General features: G+C 44.3%; 1 protein-coding gene and 1 long non-coding RNA gene across 6 annotated transcripts in view; one reads left to right on the forward strand and one right to left on the reverse strand.

The window, feature by feature from the left end:
• Positions 1–4727: 4727 nt before the first annotated feature.
• LOC102556034 (uncharacterized) lies at positions 4728–13394 on the reverse strand. Its single transcript, XR_353062.5, has 3 exons — positions 10366–13394; positions 8006–8140; positions 4728–6858 (listed from the first exon to the last, which is right to left on the reverse strand). It is a non-coding gene; the product is annotated as an uncharacterized LOC102556034 (long non-coding RNA).
• Positions 13395–13434: 40 nt separating this feature from the next.
• Ptpn12 (protein tyrosine phosphatase, non-receptor type 12) overlaps positions 13435–26128 on the forward strand; it is a 72014-nt gene continuing 59320 nt past the window's right edge. The window contains exon 1 of one of the 5 annotated variants that reach the window (XM_006235868.5): positions 13435–13805. In XM_006235868.5, the coding sequence (XP_006235930.1) occupies positions 13707–13805 (99 nt within the window). In that variant the 5' untranslated portion in view covers positions 13435–13706. Of the gene's footprint in view, positions 13806–14030; positions 14333–26128 lie in introns of those variants that run through there. The other 4 variants (XM_063285423.1, XM_006235870.3, NM_057115.2 and 1 more) reach the window with 4 other exon arrangements.

Below are 26128 nucleotides of genomic sequence, written 5' to 3' on the forward strand. Positions count from 1 at the left end.
CTAACATCCAGTTCTTGCCTCTCTTCTCATCTCACTCAGAACCACTAGCAGTCATGTCTATTACTTAGTGCTCTTCCAAATCTTTATTTTTTTCATTGCAGAATACTTACCATGCAGGAACTTCACTTGTGTGGCCTCCCGTTGATTTGACACGTTTACACCTGTCAGTCCTTCACAAAGCCACCTTCCGGGCAGCTTGCTACCCTCCGTTTCTACAGTATTGGATCGACCCAAAGTTCATTTCTTAACAATTTTGCTTACTTATTTATTTACCTTCATGTATGTGGGCATTTTGCCTGAACGTGTGGCTGTAAACCGCGTTGTAAAGTGCCAGAGGGGCCAGAGGAGGACACCAGATCCCCAGAACTGGAGTTACACACAGTTGTGAATGGCCGTGTGGGTGCTGGGAATCAAACCCCAACCTCTGGGAGAACAGCCGTGCTCTCGAGTGCAGTCTCCCTGTTCTCCTCACTTCAACCTCAGGGTTTGATTTGCCTTTAATTCAGCTTTATTGAGGTATAATCAATAAAAAGCACATGTTTGAGAAATGTGATGATTTAGGACACGCTATACTCTTTGGTTGAGTATCCTGCTTCTAATAACTGATGGTAGAATAGAGGAATGAGTCCAGAGGCTGCCACACTTGCTGTACATGTTATTATTATTATTATTATCATCATCATCATCATCTATACCACTCTTGCCTACTTCCTACGTACTTCCAGCCAGCACTTTAGAACCTTTAGGACATCACTTAAGATTTGGGAGATTTCCCATGAAATACATTATTTAATCTTGTCTTTAAAAAGCAGAGGGTAATGAACAGGAGGGGAAGTGCCTAGTCTCATTGCAACTTGCCATGTTGGGTTCATATCCGTGTGAGGCCTGCCCTTTTCTGAAGGGAAACAGAAGAGGACTGGGTGTGGAGGGTGGAGACGGGGCATAAAGGGAAGCTGGAGGAGGCTGCGGTGGGGATGCACTATGAGAGAATAAAATTTAAAAGTACATTATTTTAAGTTGTAAAAAATAATGATAATCAGAAGGCGAGGTCACATTTCCCTGCCTGCGTAGAACTGGCTAAGAAGGAGCAGTGCGGGTCCCTGTGAGGCTCAGATGAGTCACAGTGGCCACCAGGGACACAGAGGCTCCTCTCATTCATTCTTGCAGGCCCCAGGGCGCTGTGACTGGTGGGTGTCGCAACTGTTTCCTCTCCCCATAACTCCATCATCAAGTGGTCGGCAGGTGCACTGGATTCTAACACTTCTCAGCTGTCTCCTCTTCTCTTACTTGTTCTCAGATCAGAATCTCCGCCCTCACAGAGCCCTGCTGTCCCAGCTCCATCTGTGTAACCCATCGCTGATAACCCGGGTGAGGTCCTACTCGGCATACCTGGCTAGCTTGACACTCGCCAAGTGAACTAGGTCAGTCCTGACTTGGAATTTACAGAGATCTTCCTGCCTCAGCCCGGGAATGCTGGACTTAAAGGTGTGCTCCACCACACCCCACCTTGATGATGCTATCTTATCTAGAGGTATTCACTGGCTGAACTAGTTCCCTTTCTCGTCACTGTGACTAAGCACTTGGCAAAAGCAATCTAGGGAGTAGCAGGCAGTCAGGCCGCAAGAGCTGGTCCCATTGCGTCCACATTCAAGAGATGAGTTCTGGTGCTCAGTTCAATGTCTCCCTCTCATTCAGTCTGGCAGCTGTGGCAGGGTACTTCTACAGTTAGGAGGAGTCTTCGAACCTCAGTTAAGCCAGCCCAGGAAACTCCCTTACAGACATGGACAGAGGTTTGTCTACAGATGATCTACATCCTAAATGTCGATGTCAAGCAGACCATCAACACTCACCATCACAGGCCGTTACCAGAGGAAGCCAAGGAAGAAAGCCAAGATAACTACAAAATGCCACAGCATTCACTGACTCCTACACACCATTATGGTCTTATACTCCCGAGGTGCTCTATGGCTGCCAACCAGCTCTGCTAACCAGATAGATCATTTGAAACATCTGGATCTTTATGCGTTGAATCCTCATTGGGTTTGGAAACAGGATCTCTCATTGGCTTAGAGTTTACCTACTATACAGCTGGTGAGGCTGACTAGACAGAGCCCAAGATTTGGCTCCCTCTGTCTTCCCAGTGCAGGGATTAGAAATGGGCATCACCATGACCACACCCAGGTTTAAACAACAAACAAACAAACAAAATGCAGACGTGGGTTCTGCAGATCAAGCTCACTTCCAGGACCGAGCTGTTTGCCCAGTCTGTCTCATGGGAAGCTCTTTGTTTGAGTTTTGCTTCCCTCTCATTCCCACAGTCTGCAGGCCTTTTACATCCTCATCTCAGTGCTCTGCAGCCCCACAGACGGGCCTTCTGGACATTCTCACATTTTATTGTACTGAGTTATCTACTTGATGCACTTCCATTAAATTACAGATTCTTTAAAGGCAAGAGTTATGCCTTGTTTGTCCTTTCCAGTTGTTGACTGTGCATGATACATATAACCACTTAATCGATATTGTCTAGATGAGTAAATGATTACTTCAAATGATCACTCACAAGTAGTTCACTTTTTTATGCTGATCAACTTCCTAGAATCCCATTTATGCCACTAATCTGGTTTTTTTTTTTTTTTTTTTGGTTCTTTTTTTTTTTTCGGAGCTGGGGACCGAACCCAGGGCCTTGTGCTTCCTAGGTAAGCGCTCTACCACTGAGCTAAATCCCCAGCCCCTCACTAATCTGTTTTTATTCTGTGTCTTAGTCAGGGTTTTACTACTGTGAACAGGCACCATGACCAAGGCAACTCCTATAAGGACAGCATTTAGTTGGGGCTGGCTTACAGGTTCACAGGGTCAGTCCATCATCATAAAGGCAGGAGCATGGCTCCAGACAGGCACGGTGCAGGAGGAACTGAGGGTTCAACTCTTCTTCTAAAGGCCGCTACTGGAAGACTGATTCCCAGGCAACTAGGACCCCGAAAGGCCACACCCACTCAAACAAGGCCACACCCACTCAAACAAGACTACACCTCCCAACAGTGCCACTCCCTGGGCCAAGCATATACAAACCATCACACTCTGTGAATATGCAAGGATAAGCAATGTGTCAAGCCAATGTGTATTAGCAGTGTTTCCCATTTTTATTCTTAGGAATGACACCATCTATTACCTAACACCTAGAGGCAAATGATTGATAAGTAATTTATGAGTCAGCTAATTATGCCATAAATAGGACACTCATCAGTATGGCTGACGGGTATGGCTTATAAATAAGACTAGCTTATAGCTGTCAATCCCCTTAATGAGGAAAGGAATACAAAAGGACCTTTAAAGAGCCAGTTATGAGTCAATCAATTTTTACTGCAGGAAGGAGAGTAAATGGAACTATTCCAGGTAATGTGCCTTCTTGAAAACCGCAGTAATGTAAGAGTCAAAAACTAAATTCACATACACGTGCGCACACCGAGAATTTCAAAACGAATCCAGAGAATGAACCATGTGGATACCTGGTGGAGAAGTACCCCGGAGAAGAAATAACCAGCCAGTGTAGACTGAGGTCAGATGCTGGCAAGTGCAGTAGTTTCATGGGACAACAGGGAGGCCAAGGGCCAGAGTGCCAGTGGAAGCAAGCAGAAAGGAGAAAAGGAATTGAAGAAGGAGTTGACTGAATTCAGTGGAGCTGTACTCTAGGGGAGGGAGAAGTTGAGCAAGACTGCAGGGCAAACCTTCTCTAGTTAACAGCTGCCGTCCCTTTCTATAGCAAGCATTTTGTATTCTTCCTATCTTGAGATTATAACCACACAAGTGCACATACATGTGTGCACATCTACCTTCACAGTAACTGATAGATGCTGATGTAAGAGCTGACACAGGACTACAGCTTTGCAGGATGAAAAATGCCTAGAGATTTGCCTCAGAACAGTGTGAATGAAACAGGGTGGTAAACTTTATGTTTCAAAACTTTTACTTTTCGTGAGATGGAATCTTGCTTTGCGGCTCAGACTGGCCTTGAACCTATAACATCTTTCTGCCTCAGCATCCCCAGTACTACGATTACAGGCCTGCACTTTTGCATTAATGATGAAATAATGATAATAACGACAACGCTCTACTCAATACGAGGTCATAGATACAGAGAAAAAACAACGACATTCTGCATTTAAGAAAATGGTTAAGAAGAAAGCAGCGTGCTAAGCGAAAGAAGCCACAAGGGGGTTCATTTGGCATGTGACTCTGCTATACAAAATGCAGTCTAAGTAACTCACAGATTGCTTCATTGGAACGCAGATCAGTAGCTGTCGAGAGTTTGGACAAGGAGTAAGTAGGGAGCAAATACTTAGTGGAAATGTAATTTCCTTTGGGGCAGTATCATGCAAATACTGTGAAATAGACCAAACACCACTCAACCATTCACTTAAAATGGTTAACTTAAGGCTAGGGAGATGTCGCAGTGGGTTCAAGCTCTTATCTATTGTATGTAGGTGTGAGAATCTGAGTTTGAATATTTCACCCTTACATGGCGCTGGCAGCACTGGGAGTGGGGGGGGGGGTTAGAGACAGGAAGATTCTGAGATAGCACAGGCTAGTTCTGTGAGAGATGCCGTCTCAAGGAAATAGAGAGCAATAGAAAAAGGCCATCTAGACATACATATGTATACTCACGTGCTTACACGACACACAACATGTACACATTAAACCAATTAATTATAATTATCCATCAATTTAACTTCTTTTTCTTCTTCTTCCTTTTTTTTTTTTTTTTTTTTTTTTTTTTTTTTTTTTTTTTTAGCTCAAGGGGGAAAGTTTTCAGGAAGGCATGTATTGTGTAACCTTTCCTGGGAGCAGTGAACAAATGTCTGTTCATCCACTCTCCATAGAAAGGGCACAAAGGACAGACCAATGAAGCAATTCTCTAGTGTGTGAAACAATACGTTTATTGGGGTTACTTACAGGTGCATGAGTGTGGGGCTCACTACAAGACTATGTATGAGCAACTCAAAGGCAACACCTTATGGAAAAGCCCCCGCCTCCAGCCCCCAAATAGGTGTAGATTCACAACTCACCAAATTCCGCACTCCCGTAGGACTTGCTGGCAGCTCTGCAGCTTGGACAGCCCACTGTCCCTAGCAGTTGATACTGATTATGTAACCTTGAGGAGCGATCTGAACCTGAGGTGGCTTGTAAAATTCTATGAGTACTGAAGAATCTTTGTAGGAGAGATGGTGGGGGTGCATGCCTCTAATTGCAGCTCTCTGGAGGCAGAGACATGTGGATCTCTATGAGTTTGGGGCTATCCTGGTCTACAGAGTGAGTTCCAGGATAGCCAGGGCTAGCTACTTAGAGTTTACTTTGACTTATGTAGCTCTCTCTAATAACACTAATTATTTATGTCGAACTTGAGGTTAAATAACTGAGATGATCATCAGAATGGTAGATGTGATAAGAATATAGTCAGACGTATAGTTTTTTATGGCGGTAAAACATATTTAATATAAGATTTATCTTTTTTGTAACTATTTTTAATGTTCAGTGACATTAAAGATATTCATTTAACTATGCAACCACCACCATTGTCCATCTCTATACTTTCTGCAATCCCCAACAACATACGCTCTCTATGTAAAATGAAATTCATCCCCAGAGCCGTTTTAAATGTCTGGTTCGGCAGTGTTCCACCTTGGATGTCTACAGCTCTACACCCATTGAGTCACACTCTAGTTTCTCTTCTTCTGGCCCCTAGTGGCCATCATTCCCTATTTATTTCACTGTACCTATTATAAATGCCTCGCGTAGGGGGAAATCACAATTTATTTTTAATAGAAAGTATGTAATCACTGGATGGGACACAGTTTTGCTTGCTTGGGGAATTACTGATGAGTTTGTCCCAAGCCAAATCAATATGGTAGATGTATCTTATATGGTTCAATACCTCCTAGCCTGCCTTAGTTAGGGTTTTACTACTGTGCACAGACACCATGACCAATGAAAGTCTCATAAAGGACAACATTTAATTGGGGCTGAATTACAGCTTCAGAGGTTCGGTCTATTACCATCATGGCAGCATCCAGGCAGGCATGGTACAGGAGGAGCTGAGAGTTCTATATCTTCATCTGAAGGGTGCTGGCAGAATACTCATTTCCAGGCAGCTAGGATGAGGGCCTTGAAACCCATGTTCACAGTGAGACACCTACTCCAACAAGGACACACCTCCTAATAGTGCCACTCCCTGGACCAAGCATGTACAAACCATCACATAGCTCTTAATAGTTATCTTTTCTGTGTACTGAAACTAATCGTCATCCTGTTTTAAACAAAATCACCAATCAGATGTTCAGGTGGTACATTTACTTTGAAGCTATATGTAAAATGTTCGTTTTTCTTTGAATGTTAAATGGCACAGGAAACATTAGGTAGAACAGAGTAGGCAGGGTGGATCTTACTACCTAAATATATCCTGCTCAGTCCATGTTACTGTATGTATGCTTTCAGAGCTGACCCGTTGGCCCTGTACAACCAATTGGTGTGCTCTTCCCTTCAGAAACCCAAATTTCCCATCCCCATCTTTCCTTAGTTGCCTAAATTCTTTGTGTAGGGTCGAGCGAGGCCTTTGCCCCACCCACTTTGGTGTGTCCTTTGCTGTCATCCTTGTTCAGCTTATGTTTGGGCTGGTCAGTCATGTTGGTGAGACTTTATGGGGTCGCTTCTGACAATCCTCTGATCTCACCATCTCTCTGCTCAATTTCCTGCAATGTTCCCCAAGCCTCAGGTGCAGGAGTGTTTTGTTACTGTGCCCGCTGCGACTGGGCTCCACGGGTGTGGATTTGGATTGGCGTGGTTCTCTGTAGTTGTCTCCGTCTGCTGCAAATAGAAGTTTCCTCGATGAGGAATATGGAGTCTACTTACCTGTGTGAATGGGGACAAAGTGTGCAGATCGTTGTTGGTAATCATGCTGGTTTAGTACAGAGGTTGTAGATTCTCCTTCAATAACCACAACTCTACTAGTACTGAGAGGCTGGCGAGGTTCCCTGCACCCGGCATGGTTTCCCTCCAATTAGGGAGCTGTTGGTTACTGCCCAGGTATACATGCCACTACTGCACCCTCAGGGTTATCATGTCATGCTGGTCATCGACGGGGTTCACGAACATCCAGGGCTGGGTAGGTTGCCTCCCTCCTTTGGAAGTTTGCATGGTGCCTTTTGGTACCATGAAAGCTAGTCTTAAGGGAGGGGAGATCCAGGTCAGTTCTAGCTCAGGGCCTTCTGGGCCTGTTTCTCAAGTGCATGGTGTCTTCAGCAGTAGGCATTTTCCTTCTACCTCTCTCCCACCAGTTTCTTTTTTTTTTTTTTTTCCCAGAGCTGGGGACCGAACCCAGGGCCTTGCGCTTCCTAGTCAAGCGCTCTACCACTGAGCTAAATCCCAAACCCCTTTCCCACCAGTTTCTTAATGCACATTTAAAGATGATGATCACAGTACTTGAACTGAAAGCTATAAAATATTAAGCCTCAGGAATATAGATTACTAAATTTTATCCTTTCCAAGCTTCTCTGTTAATTTTTTAAAATTTCCATTTTATTGCATGGATGTTCTGCCTGCGTGCATGTCTGTGTGAAGGTATCAGATCGTGCATTTATAGACAGCTGTGAGCTGCCATGTGGGTGCTGGGATTTGAACCTGGGTCCTCTGGAAGAGCAATCAGTGCCTTCCACTTCTGAGCCATCTCTCTAGTCCTGCTTTTCTTTGTTTTTACAAGCCCTTGTTTTGTAAAATATTGTTAATTCAAGATATTAAAAAGTGTGTTCCTTTAGTCCAGTTTCCCTTTTATTGGATTAAACAATTTCAACCAAAAATTTTACAAATTAATAAAGTGGTGACCAACTGTTTTTGCTGAGGCTGGACTGAGGAATGTAAGAGTAAACAGCAGGAATACACGGGAGAAGAACTTCCCTCCTGTGCTAGTCACTCCCCCATAATTTCCCAGCTAGCAGGCATTTGGGACATGGCTTACCAACAGGATGAGACGAGAGGTCAGCATTAGAATCTCAGGAATGGAGTGAATCTTCACCTTTGGTTCCACATAAATTATACCAGGACACAAGTGTTGGGACTCAGTGGTCTGTGTAACAAGCTGGAAACTCAGGATCTGTGGGTTATGTTCACGAGTCTCATGTTTGGTGTTTCACGCGAGTTAACCATGTTCACTCCCTGTGCTTTATTTAGGTTTTCTTCCCTCACTGAGGCTAGTGGTACCTAATCACTTCCTAAAATAGTTTTAAAAACGAAAGCACTAAACGCTCTAGAAGCTTTAGCTTTCACACGGACAGATGCAGAGACACAGGTTAAATGCTCTGCGAATGACCTATGAACAGAGAGCGTGGGTGTGAACAAAAAGACACTCCTGAAACCAGATTCTGAACTTTTCAAAACTTCTCGCTGAAACCACAAAAGTACCATCACTTTCTAAAATGCCGTTTGTCTCCCTTCTAACTCCTCACCTATTTCCCTACAGGGTTGGTGGTTAATAAATATGGAAAGGGGCTAAGAGAGGTAAGACGGGAGGGAAGGAATGTCGGTGCAGAAATCACCAGGTTGAACTAGTTTTTGTTTTCTGTGTGCAGTATGATGTATATATAGCACTGCGTGCTGAGACGCAGCTTGGGGACACTAGGCTGCTTTCCCACGAGAAAAGACTCGCAGAGGTTAAGCGACTGGCTCCATGTAAAGTGCTTGAGCAATCTCCCTGACTTGACAGCCCACATTCTCTATCTTTGCCTGTTCTGTTTCTGAGAAAAGCTGGATTTGTTTATGTATAAAACCAACCAAACCCATCCCCACAATTTTCAGAAGTCAGGCTGCCCCAAGCACTCTCCTGGTGGCCGCACGGGCTGCATTCTAACATCTCTGCACACTGCTACATGCCTGCTACAGGTTCTTTATGCATCAGATTCTTTGGCATCCCACCCCGACCCCACCTCTTAGCCTTGGCTTGCCAAAACCTAATCATACCTCATATGAGCATACATTCCACTCCTGCCCTCATTACTCTAATGACTTGGATCTTGGTTTCCAAGTTCAGATTCCCATGAGAAACAACCACTCAAGTCACCTTCCTATACTAAGCCATAGGCCACTGGCCAGTTTACATGACTTAGTAAGCTGGGTGATAATGTAAGTGCCCAAAGACTCAGGGAAAGCTGGGGAGTGTCAGGACAGTAAACTTCCCTGAAGACTATGCTACTTCCCGTAGCTTCCCATCTATCATAAAACAGACCCAGCAGGCAATGCGGGTGCATACTGTCATCCTAGTACCCGAAAGGTGGAGGCAGGAGGATCTGAAATCTTTGCCTGCATAACAAGTTTAAGGCCTGCCTGGGCTACATCAGACCTTATCTCAGACAAACAAGCAAACACAAACACCAGCTTCCCCCAGCAAGGCCTACCTCCTTTGCTTATTGTTTACCTGTTCCATACCGCCATTCTCCCTACCACTTGTAATAACATTTAATTTTGTTGGAAAAAAATTAATACATGTGAGAAGCAGAATATTCAGAACACAAGAGGATGCATGACCCTGGTCACAGTGTTATACACTTATTTATTTATTTACTTATTTATTTTTGGTTCTTTTTTTTCGGAGCTGGGGACCGAACCCAGGGCCTTGCGCTTCCTAGGTAAGCGCTCTACCACTGAGCTAAATCCCCAGCCCCGTGTTATACACTTATAATCCCAGGATTTGGGAAGCTGAGGCAGGGGGACTATAGATTCGAGCAATTTGATGTCAGCCTTGGCTCACAGTGAGACTTTGCCTCTCAAACCAAATACTAAAAATAAAGATATGGGGCCAGAGAGATCACTCAGCAGGTAAGAACACTTGCTACTCTTCCTGGGGACCTGAGTTCAGGTTGCAACACCCACAGCAGGCAGCTGAGATCACTGTAACTCCAGCTCCAAGGAATCTGACACCCTCTTTTGGCATCTAAGGGCACCTGTACACATTTCAGGGGTGTGTGTGTGTGTGTGCATGTGTGTGTGTGTCTGCTGCGTGCACGTGTGCATGTACACACACACACACACACACACACACACACACACACACACTATTTAAAAAAAAATAAAGGAAATCATCTTAAATTCTCAAGGCCCTTCTAGAGGCAGCCACAGCCAAGAGTTTTTGAAGTCCTCTTCAGAAAGAAATGATTTCATTATACAAACATATTTAAGTTTTAAGCGAAAGCATAAATAGTACGCCCTAAATGTACCTTATTTCCCTTGCAACGAATAGATATTTGGGACAATTCCATGTCAAAATACGTAAGATATCTTTATTTTAAAAAATACCTTCATAGAAAGTTGTGGTTCTTGCCTTACCTTAATTGTGTGTGATGCTAAGGTGATCCCAGTGTTTCACGGGTGGCAGGCACTGAGTTATGTCCCCAGCCCTAACTTCGGTCGTTTTCTCTCCAGTCTTCCTGTTATCCCAATGTCAGCCGCCTAACTCTGGCTCTGTGAAGGTCTGTCCTTCCATCTGGGTCTTTGAACTTGACCTTTGACTCCTGGCCCAGCCTCTGTTGCTCCATCCACTGCCTCCTGTTAGCTCTCATTTCATTTTCCCTCTATTAATTCATGACTTGTTTTTTTAAAAAGCCAAGTTAATATTTTCCTCAGTCCCAGTGGACTTCTCACATCAGAACCCTTCGGTGGCTGGCCGTGTCCACAGGACCAGTGGTGAATCCTTACCTAGGTGTTCGTCTCTTTCTGGAGACCGGTCTACTGGAGTGCCTTATACACAAAATCTGCTTAGACTTCTGCTCTGCTGCTCTCAACCTTTGTGTCACCCCTTCTCTTGCCTGGGAATTCTTCTTCCTGTTCAAACTCACTTGTCCTGAGACTGCTGGTTCTGCTCTGGAACGCTCCTCTCAGGGCGATTACATCACTTGTTCTTAACCTCTCACTTGGCATTTCTGCCTTCTAGAAATGCTTCGTAAGTGGAGGAGTTCTCCTAAAACATTTTCTGCAACACACACACACACACACACACACACACACAACCCTTCACAAACACACATACACACACCACATAACCCTTCATATTTTGAGTATCTCAAAAGACATGTAGATTGAATATATTTAGGACATTCTAGATTTTTAAAAATACATTTATTTGTTTGTGTAGTGAACGGGGTGGGTGCATGGAGGTCAACTTGAGGAAAGTTCTCTTCTTGCGGGGAACAAATGGGTCATCAGGCTTGGCAGAAAGCACTGAGCCATTTGATGGCCTCCCAAATATATATAGAAGAGGGTGACCTGGGAGGAGGAAGGGTATAATGTGGCCAAGAAAGGGGCTATGGGATGATGAATATGAAGGAAGAATATGGCATGCATGTGGGAAGATACCATGATCAAATTCATCATTTTGTACAATTTTTAATTGTAAGAAAAGTTAGAGATGGACTGGAGAGATGGTTCAGCAGTGAAGAGCACTGGCTGCTCTTCCAGAGGTCCTGAGTTCAAACCCCAGCAACCACATGGTGGCTCACAACCATCTACATTGAGATTGATGCCCTCTTTTGGTGTGTCTGATGAGAGTGACTGTGTACTCATATACATAAAGTAAATCTTAAAAAAAGAAAAAGGAGCTGGCTACTGATCATCAAGGGAAGCTAAGCCTTCCAAAAACCAATGAACTTTTCAGACATCCTTTAGTTTTTACCTCACCTACACACAATGCCAAAAATAGCTGCTGGGAACTCAAGTAACCCTCAAGCATTGTAGGAGTTTTCTCATATGGAAAAAAAGTTGCCCTACAAAACACTAGGGCAAATCAGACGCGGTCTGCCACCCATCAGACTGCCAACAAATAGTTCAGATAAAGCACGCCTGTACACTGTTTGCCAATCACTAACTGGTTTTCACATTCTTTTTGGTCATCTCAAAAGTGTAGGTGGACACAGTGGTCCGAGCCTGTGCTCCCAGCACCTCTGAGGCCAAGGCAGGAAGAGGGCCATGCTTTCAAGGTCAGCCTGAGTTACCGAGTGAGACCCTGGCTCAGAGAATCCAAAATATAAAAAGACATAAGTAAAAGTGAGGGCATTTACACCATCTACCTATTTGTCACTGTCAAGCCTGAATTCTTTTGCTCACGTTTAGTGAAATTTAGCCTTTGTGGTGGGTCAAGTTACTACAGACACTCCTTTCAAAAGTCTATTTTAGAATTGAAAGCATCTCTTGAAATGCCTTGAATGAAATGGGTTGGTGAGTATTAGGTGCATTATTTTCTGTGTTTTATTTTAAAGTGTAATTGTCTATTGCTACTCACATTTGTTGTCTTCGATTTTCTTTTTAATTACATTTCATGGTGTGGCCAAACATCAGTTTAGGAAATGTTTCCTGCATTGATGTTTCCTATCTTAAGCAAATTTCCTGGCAACCTGTTCTGTGAAAACATGTTTTTTGTTTGTGGGTGTAGGTGACCAAAGTCAGTCCATGGATCAAATCCCTCAGTTGTGGAACAATACCACCACAAACTCTCGTCCTTTCGAATTGTGTGTTGCCAGAGTCAAAGTAAAAGAAGTTGCGTTCTAGTTCTGACTCTACATGAATATGCTGTGGGGAGTGAACTTTGGGCAAATCACTTTTATTTATGAAAGGACGGATTGCATCAGCATGTTCTCTGCTAAGAGTCACAAATTCTATTTTATGAAAAGAATGTCACTCATTCAATTCTGAAACCGTGAGAATTTTAAGATAGGAAGCAATTTTGCCTTCCTCTTGGCAAAAAGGGTGTCATGTGAAGGGCGCACTCTGAATTAAAAGCTTCACTCACTGGGGTTAGAATGTTTGCGAAGGGTAAGCCCTTTCACCCAAGAAACCATTGGTTTCTGCTAGCCAAAGTGCCAAGGCCTTGGGTGACCCTCACCAATTAGTCAGAAGAGCACCTACGAGCAGTGAAAGCAGAGGAGGCTCTACTACAGTTCCCAGCATACCTCTGTCCCACCCTGCTCCGGGCACTCCGGCAGGCGGGGTCTTGTAGTCCCAGCCCGCGGCCGGCGGTAGCGCTGAAGCACTTTGGGAATCAGCCTTCCCTCCCCGCCAAACCCTGAGGCCGCAAGGCCCATAAGAAGTTTACTGTCTGACCCACTGGGCTTGGCCCGGCTTCCAGACGCAGGACGTCCACCAGAACCCAACCTCACCGCAGCGAGCAGCGAGCGCCCAGGGAGAGCCACGCCCCGGAAGCGGCTTCCAGCCACTCAGAGCGGGCGAGGGCGGGTCCGGACAGGCGAGCGAGGGCGGCTTGGTCTTCGCTCTTGGGGCGGGGCCGCCGTACGGGCCCGCGCGTCTGGGTGGCGGCGGGGGCGCGCCCGTGGGGAGAGGCGGCTGCGGCTGCTGGTGGGGGGTGGGGGGGTAGGCAGAACCGGGAAGGGGGCAGGGCGAACGGAGAGCCGTGCTCCTGAGGCGGCGGCGGCGTCTCGGACTGAGGAGGGCGGGGAAGGAGGATGGGGCAAGCTGGGGGTTGGGGCTGGCGCTAGCCCGCGGCTCGCCTCGGAGTGGGGAAAGCGGCGCTGCTCTTTAAGTTGCGCGGGGAGCCCGGCCGGTGCCGCTGCAGCCGCAGCCGCCTCGCGCGGCGGGGAGGGAGGGCGGGCCGGAGCGAGCTGGGGAAGACGGAGCGGGCGCTGCGGCGCGCGGGCGGGCGGCGGGGGGGACGCGGGAGGATGGAGCAAGTGGAGATTCTGAGGAGGTTCATCCAGAGGGTCCAGGCCATGAAAAGTCCGGACCACAATGGGGAGGACAACTTCGCCCGGGACTTCATGGTGAGTGTCCGTTCTCGCCGGCGCCTCGTGTCGCCAGCCGCCGAGCTCCCCTCGCCGCTCTCGGCCGGTCTGGGCTGCCAGCGCTTTGTGTGCGGTGCGCGGACAGGCGGGGGTCGCGCGCCCAGCCGCGAGCGCCTTCGGCGAGCTTGCGGGAGGCGAGGTCACCCCCGCCCCTCAGCCTCTTTTTTTTTTTTTTTTTTTTCCACGGCCCGTGCGGCGCCCGCCCTGCCGGCCCGGGAGTAAAGGGAGCGGCCGCGGGGCCCAGCCCGCTCCGGCCCCGCCGCCCGCGACTACCTATTGTCTACCCGGCGGGGCGGCGGCGACTGGGGTGCGGGCTCGCCTTCCCACGCCTGCCTTCCCCGCCTGCCCCTCCGGGGAGGGTCGAGGCGAGCTGTCTGGCTGCGGCCGGCCGAGCGGCTTGAGGCGGACGGAGAGCGAGGGTGTTGAGCATTAACTCGCTGGGTCCCTGTACTGATGCCGGCCTTGGTCCGAGTGGACGGCAGGACTGTGCCGCCTCTGAGTTCACGGTTATTATCTCCCCGCTTGCTAAAGGGTTGACCATAAGGAATCTCACGGTTTACCTGATCCCCATTTATCTGGTCGAGTTTCTTTTCTTCCTGAGACCCAGGTTTGAGGTGACCGAGAGGCCAGTGTGACTTTAGGTTGAAAGGGCTGGGGGGGGGGGGTCAGTGTGGATGGGGGTTATCCTGAAGGAAGCTCACTCCGGACTTGAAGGGATATTGCCGAAGCCGGAGGGGATGTGACTATCACTTCCTATCCGGGGTGGGGGTGGGGAACTTGGGAACAATAGTCCTAGTCGGGTGGAGGCGACTATATGGGCTGAAGCCCTGAACTGGGAGATAACCTTCCCGTCCCCCCTTTTCCGCCACCCCCTTTTCCGCCCTCCGCTTGTGTAGGCAGGCATGAGTGAGTGGAGGTGAGGGTTAAAAGTCTAGTATGTGAAATATCTCTAGGTGAGTAATTGGGGGGCGGGGGTATCAGTTCCAAAGGCGTGGGACCAGAAGCCGACTTCCTACACTAGCCCCCCTCCCCGCTCCTTTTATTTTTCTTTTGGACAATGTTCCCTCTAGGGTTGTTTCCCGGCTTTGGAGGCGGTGGTTGCGGCTGCTGCTCCTACGGATGTTGCGCAAGACTGGGGCGTTGTAAACCCTGGAGGTCTGGGGAATGGAAAAGGAAATGGGACTTTGGGAAGTCCTTCGCTCTTTAGCAGGGGGTTGGGAATAGCAAATGAGCTAGGGATAGCAAATAGCAAATTTGCTCTGGACAAGGTGCACTTCTAAGAATAATCAGTTCATCTGAAATTTGGATATGAAAAGCCATACTCGGTTGATGTCTATAAAAATGAGTGGCTACGAAACGTTGGCTAGTTTTTTATTTCAAAGTGCAAATGAAGTGATTTTTAGTGCTGAAGTGGGTTTTCCCATTTTAAAGAGATTTCTGTCTGGTAAAACTTTAGTGTTCAAATTGTTAATGGTTTGAAAAGTAGACTGTTGGCTGGCCTCGCACAGTATTAGTAGTAGGATTGTGGAGCTTTGTGACTTCCACCTAGCAGGCAGATTTACAAAAGAAAGTAGGAACAAGATACAGTGGGGACTGAAAATGTAGATCAAAGTCCAGTTATTCCTTATTTTAAACATTTTCTGATATTCGGATGATGTTTTGGAAAAAGTACTTTTCCTCTTCTTACCATCGAATTTGGATAGTTAGTATCTTTTGAATGATAACATTTGCAAAAATTATAGAGTCCTCTTTTTACTACGCTGTAGTAAACGAAGAAGAAAATAGTTTAGGGTTTTTAGAACTAATGACTTTCAGTCTTTCCTGGTCATAGAAGGGGCCATGTGGCTGTTTGTGGCATGCTTGTCATCTTGCTGTCCTGGACATATTCTGTCGAGGATCATTGTTGGTAATGCAGGCCATCCGGACAGGTGCCCAATCCCTGCAGTGTGGACAGGGGATGTATCCTTGGGGTTCATGCTTTAGAGATGAGTCAGGGATTCCTATTGGAGATGTCATTTCACAAGGACCACATCTGTTCCCATTCTTCCGTAATACCAAAGTATAGCTAGGTAGTTCTACATGAGAGAGTTGATGACTAAAGCCCTTCTTTTATAGGGCTTGCTTTTTTAATTTCCTGACTTGATAAGCAGTAGCTATAATTATGACTGTTGGCAGTTGCCTCTGATTTTTTCTCTTGACTAGAAGACTGGAAAGGAACTATCCTCTGTCATGGAAAGAGAATCAAAGATGAGCAGATAAATTCTAACTTGTTATTCTTAAATTCTGAGGTGGATTTAAAAATAGATTTTAAAATCTTAACATTGTAGAACCAAGTCTTAAAAGGTAATATTATTGTTACAACTGTTTCATTATAAAAGTAATAGCTTCAAAATTGCAAATTATAGAATATAAATATTAACAGTTAGGATATAATCAGTAGTGGTAATACTTATATTTGGGGAGATGGATTGGGCATTCATACTGTAAACGATGGAGTTACTACATTATTTTCCCTGTATCTATGTTTGTAATGAGTCTATGTCACAATAAGTGCACACACACACGTGTGTGTGTGTGTGTGTGTGTGTGTCTATATATATTATATATATATATATATATATATATACACACCTTTGTAAGTAGTTGGACGTTTTTGTTTGTTTTGTTTCTGAGGGCCAGGGAGCTGAACTCACTCCACAACCCAGGCTGTCCTTGAACTGGTGGTAGCCTTGTCTCAGCCTCACCAGTACTGGGATGAAAGGTCTGAACTGCCACACCTGTGTTATGTTCTTGTCTTTTGGAGTCCTTTAAGCTTAGATTTTATTAAGTGTCTTTTATTAATTACAGCTACTTTCTAGGAATAATTTAAGCATGTTACAATGTGACTGTTAGAGTTAAACTATTTGCTTGTATATCTTGATTTTATGGTTTATAAATTGTATCTTGTTTGCTTTGGATTTTTTTCTTTTCTTTTTGGCTGTTTGAGTCTGGATCTCATATAACTTAGGCCAGCCTTTAACTTGCTATTATATATTAAGCTGACCTTGTATTCTGGATTCCTTTGCCTTTACCACACAGGTGCTAGAAGTATTTGCCACTATTCCTGACATGAATTTCTTGGTTAATATTGATGATAGAAGATTTTCTGCCTCCACAGGCATGTGGTGGTCTTTTCATGTTATTCCAGCAGTCAGAAGATGAGGCAGGGAGATTGGGAGATTCTCACAAACCTAGCTTATGTGAAAGCTGAGATCCTGTCTTAAAGATGGACAGAGGGAAGGAGGAAAGAAGAGTTAACTATAGTTTATTTTTCTTGGCCTTGGCATCCGTTCTCTCAAAAGGAGAAACATAGACACCAAGATTTTTGTAGCCAGGCACATTATGCTTGACTTGCTAATTTTGCTAATAAAACAAACTATTTTATGACAGGTCTGAAACTTGATCTTTATTCTCAACTCAGACTAAGTTGATGTTATGCATCATATTTCACAGTTAGGTTTTGTCTTTTATTTTTATTTATGTGTATGGCTATTTTGCTTACATGTATGTCAGTGTACTACATGCATGTCTGATGTCCAGAAGATGGTGTCAGTTCCCTGGAATGGGAGTTATAACTGTGAGTTGTCATTGGGTGCTGGGAATGGAACCCCAGGTCCTCTAGAACTAGAGGCAGTGCCCTTAATGGAGTCTGAAACAATTCTCTAGCCCTCAGAGTTAGGTTTTTCTCCATACCTGTTCCCTGACGTTGACTGAGGAGAGGCAGCCTTGAACCATGTATTTGAGGACCGGAGAACAATATGTATGCAGACAAGAGGTGATGCCTGAGACAGGTAGGCTTTGGACTGTGAGGAGAATGTGGTGCTGAGTCTACTCTACTTTCCTCCCTCTCTTCATGAAGGATCTTACTATAATAGTTACTATTCTGTAGGGCCATCATGGTCATTGTACACGGATCCCTAGCAGGCATGCCCAAGCCTTTGACACTGCAACACCAGGTCGTCATCTATGAATTCACATTGGAGAACCATGCAGTTGAGTTAACAAAACAAAGCCAAAAGAGCTCCAGAAAAATCTCATTGTGTTTTAAATGAGTTTACAGTTTGGTGTGAGGCCACATTCTTCCTTACCCTGTTGTGTATATGTAAGCTACAGGTTGGAAATACCTTTCAGGGTCACAGGGAAAAGAGATTATTGAGAATAACAAATAATGCCAGTTTAACATTCTTGTGGTCTTTTCTTCCCTTCCTCACACCCTACCTTTCCAGCCTGCTTTTTAAGATTACTGCAAGCTTTATCTTATTCAGATATGTTCTGCTGGAGAAATTGAAAGATGCTACTCTGAATCTCTGGAGGGCAGACAGTGGAATGTCTTAAGAAAGGTAGATGTTTGGCAAAAAGGGCTTTATCTGAATTAAGACCAGGAACTAGAGTATCTGTGATGAGGGTTAGCCAGCCCCAGGCCCAGGCTGGTGGTGCACACTCATGGCCCTGGAGCTCAGAAGGCTGAGGATCCTGAGTTGAGAGCTAACCTGGGGCTAAATAACTAAGGGGAGGGGGACTTAGTGATTCACTAGGTATGATATGATATTGTGGCTCAAAGATTTCCAGCTTGGGATGCAATCACTCAAGCTAGAAGGTTCCATGTACAGTGAGTGAAGGAAGAAGGAAAGAAACAATAGACTAGTCAAGTTAGACTGTAGGAGAAAGTTTCAGAAGAGAGATGATGTAGTTCCGGGTGTGTTAACTGCCTGTGACATGTCCAGTACAAGTATGGAGCTCATATAGGTAGCAGTCATGAGTTTGTAGAAGGTAGTTAGCATCCTGAGTGACTAAGCTGACTCAGACGAGCATTCTCTTGAGTAGGATAGGCCCTGGGAAGGTGTGGTCAGAATGGAGGGACAGGAACAAGGGATGTCTGAGAAGCCTAGGAGGGATTTGAGAAAGGATTGTCACTAGAGCTAAATCATAGTACTTGACAGCCTGGCAGGGTGCAGTTGAGAAAGCACCCACTCCTTTGACAGTGGGAGGTTTGCCCTCTAGAAGAAGCGGTTGGGGTAAGATATAGAAGGAGCCGGGTTACAGTCCTTGGAAGAGAAGTGGTGATGGGCACGTTTAGTGTTCTTCATCTAGTCCAGCTTTTTGAAAGTGGATGGTTAAATCTGAAAAAAGACAAGTTTTTTTTGAAGAGTGTTTTTCTGCTATTTATTATCTATTACTGTGCATCTATTGTCTTTTAAGTACAAATAAGTAAAACCCTGAAATCTTCAGAGTTGGTGCTTGTATTTGAAGTTTGAGAAAATACCAAGATACTGAAGGTCTACAGAGATCTTGAGCTTTAGAGACTAGAGAAGTATAAAATAGTAATTGTTTATTCAATATTGTGGCCAATAGAGTTTTTAAAGGTAATAATAGCTTTACAGAGATCAAGTTGTCTACCACTGAGTTCATTCAAAATTATCGTTCACTAGTTTTAGTATAGTCACAGAGTTGTACAGTCATCCCCACAGTCAACTGTGGAACATCTTAAGCTCCCCAGAGAACCCTCGAGAGTGCTCACAGCTGTCACTACCCGCCTTCTGCCTTTGGAGACTTGTCTGATCTGGAGTCAGTAAATGCAGTTGGAATCTTTGTGCCTGTCTTCCCTTAATGTTTTGTTTTATTTTCTTTGTGCTCTGCCCCACTCCCATCCCCTACCTTTTTGTTTGTTTGCTTTGGTGTCTGAGTTAGGGAACTGTCATGTCCCTGCTGGCCAGGTGGACATCCGTCCTCTTGCTTCAGTCTGCCACTGCCACTACACTGGGCTGGCATGCTCTCAGGGTTGATTCATGTTGCAGTGTGTACTAATAGCACTTCATTCTGTTCATGACTGAAATATAATCTGTTATGTGGGGATTGCATTTGATTTATTCATTAGTCTATCGAGGGTATTTGATTGTTTCCCCCTTTTGGCCACTATGAACAGTAATGCTACTGTGAGTGTTTGCGTGTGACTTTGTGTGGGCCTGTGTTTTCAGTTCTCTCAGACTAAAAACGGAATTACTGGAATTGTTTAGCTGGTTGAGTTTCTTCCAAAACTGTATATTTAACACCCCACACAATGGATTACATGTGGATCCCAGTATTGCTATATCCACATGCCTCTCTTCCTGACTATTGCTATCCTTGCAGGTATGAAGTAGTATCTTGAGTCAGCTTGCAGGATTCTGTGTATGTAACTAGTTTCTGAAAGCTAGTCATAGAATATATTTTTCAGTCCTTAAAATTGAGCTAATCTTCATGCTTAATGTTGCTAATTTAATTATTGCCTTTTTTTCCCCATCTTTTGTGTTCAGACAAATTTTAAATTTCACAAGTGGCAGACAACCTTTTAATTTTCCAGATCTTTGAGACAATGCGCTAAAAATTAATGTGTTAATTTCCTAGAATGATTTACTACATTTATTTTTAGAATATTGCTGGGTTGTTTTTTGTTTTGTTTTGTTTTCAGTGTTTGACATTTAATTTAGAAACAGTTTTGAAGACCAAACAGTGGTGAATCACACCTTCTAATCTCAGCACTCAGGAGGCAGAGGCAGTCGGGATCTCTGTATGTTGGAGACAGCCTGGTCTACAAAGGGAGTTTAGGATAGCCAGGGCTACATAGAGAAACCCTGTCTCAGAGAGAGAGAGAGAGAGAGAGACTGGGAGAGGGAGGGAAGAGAGAAGCAAGGTTTTAAAGTTTTGCAAGGATGAAAAAGAAAGATATTAACATTCCGATGAATTTAAACTTTTCATGCATTAAACATGTTCATGTTTCTATACCATTCATTTCATTAATCTCATAAATATTTACAATTCTGACTTCCCTCACCTGAAAAATCTCTTAAGACTAGAGGCAGGCATGTAATTTTTGATCTGGCCCTAAGCCTTGACTGTAATGTAAGGGCTGTGGTCTGTTGCATATAGAAATTATAGGCAAGTTTACTGCTATTAAAACAGATTTACTCAGCAGGAGAATTTTTCAGATGGCCAAAAAAGTCCATAGTGGTCTTCCGACTACTATGAGAGCTTTCTCCCGTTTCCTACACACAGGTGTGTCACACAAATGTGGCAGTACTTTTAGTATCCCTGATAAAGAAAACATGACAAGTAATCAGATTAGTCAGTAAGATGGCTTCACAGGTTAAGTCACTTTGCTGCTAACCTTAGGACCTGAGTTCAGTCCCTGGAACGCATGTGAAGAAGAGAGAGAACTGACTGCCATGTCCTCTGATCTCCACTTGAGCACTGTGGCATACGTGCGTATGTATGTATATATGTGGGAAGGTTAGCTCATACTATTCTTGCAGACAACCCAAGTTCAGTTCCCAGCACCCACGTCTGGTGGCTCACATCTGCCTAAACTAACTTCAGTTCCAAAGGATTCTCCTCTGGACTCCTTAGGCACCTCATTCACATGTGAACATCCTGACATACACATAAATAGATGAGTGAAAATCTTTCTAGTTTAAAAAAAAAAAAACCAGACTGAAGTAAAACCTTTAAAATAAGGATGCTTTGTTATTTGCAGTTTCTTCTGCATAAGTCTGATTCTGTGAGAGCTTAGCGATTGAGGGTTCATCTAGGTGGGACATACCGCATAAATCATGTACTGTTAAGGGTCTTGTGTTAACACAGTACCCAATTTCAACTTCTGGTTTTGGATTTAATAAATAAAAATCTAGATAATTGTGTCACTGTGGTTTCTTGTGAACTGGTGGATGTTTGGCGAGTGATTACAAAGCAGTTTGCGCTGTCTGCTTGCCTCCAGTTTCTCGTCTCATTCAGTCCGTTCCATGGATTGTTCTCGCTTTTCTAACACTCTGGAAAGTGCTGGTGTCTTAAGGCTAAAGGGAACCGTACTAGTGAGATCAGGAGACAAGCATTTAAACTCTTCCTTCTTCTAATACATCCTTAGAGAATTCGTGGGAAACATGATTTTTTTTTGTTTGTTTTTTGTTTGGTTGTTGTTGTCCTTCTGTTTTGGCTATATTGGGACTCATTCTGTAGTCCAGGGTGGCCGAGAACTCACAGAGATCTGTCAGCCTCTGCCTCCCAAGCTGGGATCAAAGGTGTGTGCCACCACCGCTGGTATGTGATTCATTTTTATTATTTATCTGGCCTACACATGCTCTAGGACAGCCAGGACCTTGACTCAAAAATAAACAAAACTTTCTGTGTGCTTGTAGCCTAAACTGGCCTCAGCCGTGCAGCAGTCCTGCCTCGGCCTCTTCAGTGCTGGACTATGTACCACCTTACCGACAGTTCAAAACAGTCTTCACCTAAAGTGAGGAAGAGAGCATGTACTTAACTCCTACTTTCTGGGATAAGTACATTAGTGTAATTGACCTAGAAGCACTTGTTCTCCTGTACAATTGGGTTTTTAGTACTATGTAGGAAAAGGGCCTTTGGTTAGATTTGAGTTGAAAACGTGCTAAGGTAAGCGAAGTAATAAGCAGTTGTTCTGAATCACCATTCTCCCACAAAGAAGCTGAACTCCTTCAACATTTTCATATTCTTATAGTGGCTCAAACTGTTTAGATTTATATAATTACTCACCGACAGTTATCTCTTCTGAAATCACACAAAAATCTAGTTCCCTGGTGTTTAATAGTACAGTGCGTGTTTTGTCACTAGCTTGCAGTAGATGAAGAAACAAGCAATAGTTGCTTTCAGAAGTTTTTCCTGGGGCATGCGAGGTGGAGATCCTGTGCCTTGGACTGTATATTACTCACATTTCATGTAACAACTATGTAGCACAGGTTGGCCTGGAACTTGAGATAGCCTGCCTTGGCATTCCGAGTATGGGATCGCAGACATGTACCAAATCAATAGTTCCCTTTCTTGAAGCTGGTGATTTTACTGATATGTGAAGTCCCACTTTCTCTCTTCTGCCCACTTTTTAGTCAGGCCATGTTTTCTTATTTGCAGGTGTGGGAACTGAGCCGAGTAGGAGAGTCCTTGAGTAGCATGCGTGAGGTTCCCTTCCAACACTGTAAGAAGGCAACAGTCTGAAAACTTGGTTTTTGCTCGTTCTCTTTTTCCTTTTGGTGCTGAGGATTCCTCTCAGGTCCTTGCATGATAACCCTGTGATCTACTCTTGGGTTATAACCCTATTTTAGTCAAGAGTTTCTGGTACTGGGATAAAGCACCATGACAAGCAAGAGAAACTCGGGTAGGAAAGGGTTTATTTCCTTTTACAGTTTGTAATCTGTCATCCAAGGAAGCCGAGTCAGGAACTCAGGCAGGGCAGGAGCCTGAAGGCAGGAAATGATGCAGAGGCCAAAGGGGAGTGCTGCTTACTGGCTTGTTCCTGTGACTTGCTAAGTCTTTTTTATATCACCCAGGACCACCAGCCCAGGGGAAGGCATAATGGGCTGGCCTTCCCACAACAGTCATTAATTAAGGAGATGCACTACAGACGTCACCCACAGGCTGGGGCATTTCCTTCATTTAGGTTAGGTGAATCCAAAATGATTCTTCTACCTTGTGTCAAGTTGACATAAAAACTAGCAAACACAAATAGCCTATACTAGCTTAGTGGTTTTCATTGGTTCTGTCAGATATGTTAAAAATCACATTTTAAAATTGCATTTGAGGGTCTAGAAAGATGGCTCGGTGGTTAAAAACATTGACCCAAGTTCAGTTCCTAGTCAGTGCCCGCCCACATAGAGTGGCTCACGGTTGCTCTACCTCCAACCACAGAGGATTCAGTGCTCTCTTCTGACTTCTGTAGGCATGCACACCACATGTGGTATACATTCACACAGACGCTTTGTGTATGGTATACATACACAAATATCTGTTTAGAAATTGAGTTTGAGGGCTGGGGAGGTGACTCAGTCTTGGTGTGTATAGTGGTATACTATGTCCTCTCAGTACTGTAGAGGTAGAGGCAAGATCTCAGGAGCTCAGTCATTCTAACCAGATCAGTGACCTTCAGATTCTGCGAGAGGCCTGCTCTGTAGGAAGCAACCATATCCACCCACATACACATACACATGCACATTCACATGTCAAAAAAAAAAAACGCATTTAAAAGTGTCATTCGTGTGGGCCTAAGAAAGCCTTTGTGCTGAGAAACACAGTGAGACAGGAGAGGGGTTCATAGATCTTGTGCTACAGAACTGAAGTCTCTCTAGGGCCTTTCCCACCTTTATATAGACAGTTGTACTTCTAGAGTCATAGACTCTGATGGCAAAGGAGTGCTGAAACTAGAAGTTAAGGCATTGTGAGGGAGCTTGAAAGGCTGGGTTTAACCAGAGACATGAAATGAAAAGAGAAGCTTTCCTTTGACATGTGCTGCAGAGGCTAATGTTTGCTTGTATTAGCTACAAAACATTGATAAAGCCTCCTCAAGTGGAGCATAACTATCTTGAAGTCAGACTAGGTTAAGATTATAAGGGGAAGTCATTACCTAGAAGACTGCATGCCAGTGCCTCAGTGGTTCCTCCATGGCTGTCTGACAGATGGGGCTGCTTTTTCCTTGACTTTACTTCTCTGGACTCTTGTTTTGCCTATTTCTGCTGAACAAGGGCATCCTTTACACCTTACAGTAACTAATTTGTTTAGAGCTTAAGGGAGGAACTCAGTGCACCTAGAACTGTTCCTAAATCTCACTTTCAGGTTACTGAGAATATACTCAGGATTTTGTGGGTGTTCTGTTTGTTTAAGTGTGAGAGGTTGGTCAAGGTGAGAACTTATTATGTGTATGAAAGAAACTTCTGAAAAGAAAGGGAGGGATGTCTTACTAGAAAGTGTATAGTATAATACATGATCTTTTTAAAAACCAAACTTGAAAAAAACATTTGAAGGTTTCACTCCTCTTAGTCACCTTTCTGTTACTGGAACGGGTACTTGAGGTAGTCACCTCTTAAAAGAGAAAAATGGTACTTGTTTCCACAGTACATGTTACTGACTTTTGTATGTGTACCACAGCACGTGTATGCCTAGAGAGCCCTCAGAGGTTAGACCTGCAGTTACAGAGGATCGTGACCTGCCATGTTGGTACTGGGAAGTGAACCTGTGTCCGCTGCAAGTCCTAACCACTGAGCTTTCTCTCCAGCATACTTTGTGTCTGTGATAAGGAGTCCTGTTTGTGCTGCCCTTGAACTTGGGTGTGATCTTGGATTAGAGGCCTGTGCTGTCTATCAGGCTGGACAGAAAGTTGTATGTGGTCTACACAGTCAGAGGCTACAGTTCATGATAGTTGCTGGAGTTGCATTTGGGTATATAACTAAGCAGTATATCATGCTGGAGAGTGTTTCAGAACGGACAGCTATCTTCATGGCCAGGACATGAGAGGAATGGAGTTACCCCACAGGCCCATTTGAGGGTGTTCCTCTAGTAACTCAATAACCACCTACTAGTCTACTAGTCTCCACCTCCTCAGATCCCCAGCATTTCCCAGGAGTTTAATGTAGAGCACAGTGTTTATTCTTCATAATGTGTTAAAGAGAAGTGGGCATTGTGGCACATGCCTTTAATCCTAGCTCTTGTTTGAGACTAGCCTGGTCTACCTAGTAAGTTCCAGGCCAGTCAAGGCTATATGATAGGACCCTGTCTCAGAGAAAAAAAAAGCAGAGTGTGTTCATTCCAATCTATGACTCTTGTCTGCTGCCTAGTCCAGGTGAAGAATTTGGGGTATTGCCTTTACTCTTAGTTTATTTTCTCCCTGTTGAGCTCTAATCGTACACTAGTAGTTATGATCAAACTTTTGAATTAGGTTTGATAATATTTTGAATTGAGAGGCTCATTACTAAGTAGAATCCTGAGCAGCATCTACCAACTCAAGCATATTCTATGGTGGCCTGTGTCACATTCTATAAGGTGGCCTGTGATCACATTCTATAAGGTGGCCCGTGATTACATTCTATGGTGGCCTGTGATTACATTCTATAAGGTGACCTGTGATTACAGTCCGTAACACTGCTATGACTGCAACTTCATAAACTGACAGAGTCATTCCCTTTTCTGATGTGGACCAACCCGCATAAAGTAAAATGAATGATTTCTATATTTGCTCATTTTAGAATAAAAAAATTAAGACAGGTAATAAATTGAAACTGAGAAATCTTATTTCAAAATAAGCCAAGGCTGCATATAATGTTTTCTATGCAAACAGCTTTATGAGGAGAAAAGTGACGTCATTTTGCAAATCTCTAATGTTTGCCTTCATAGCTAATTTTTAGCTGTGTGCAATCATGTAGTAATGGAAATGAAGAAAATCTAGTTTTACAGAGATAGTAAGGAAAGAGGGGTATGTTATTAATCTCTTTGTGTTT

Source organism: Rattus norvegicus, chromosome 4, assembly GCF_036323735.1.
Source record: "Rattus norvegicus strain BN/NHsdMcwi chromosome 4, GRCr8, whole genome shotgun sequence".
NCBI lineage: Eukaryota > Metazoa > Chordata > Mammalia > Rodentia > Muridae > Rattus > Rattus norvegicus.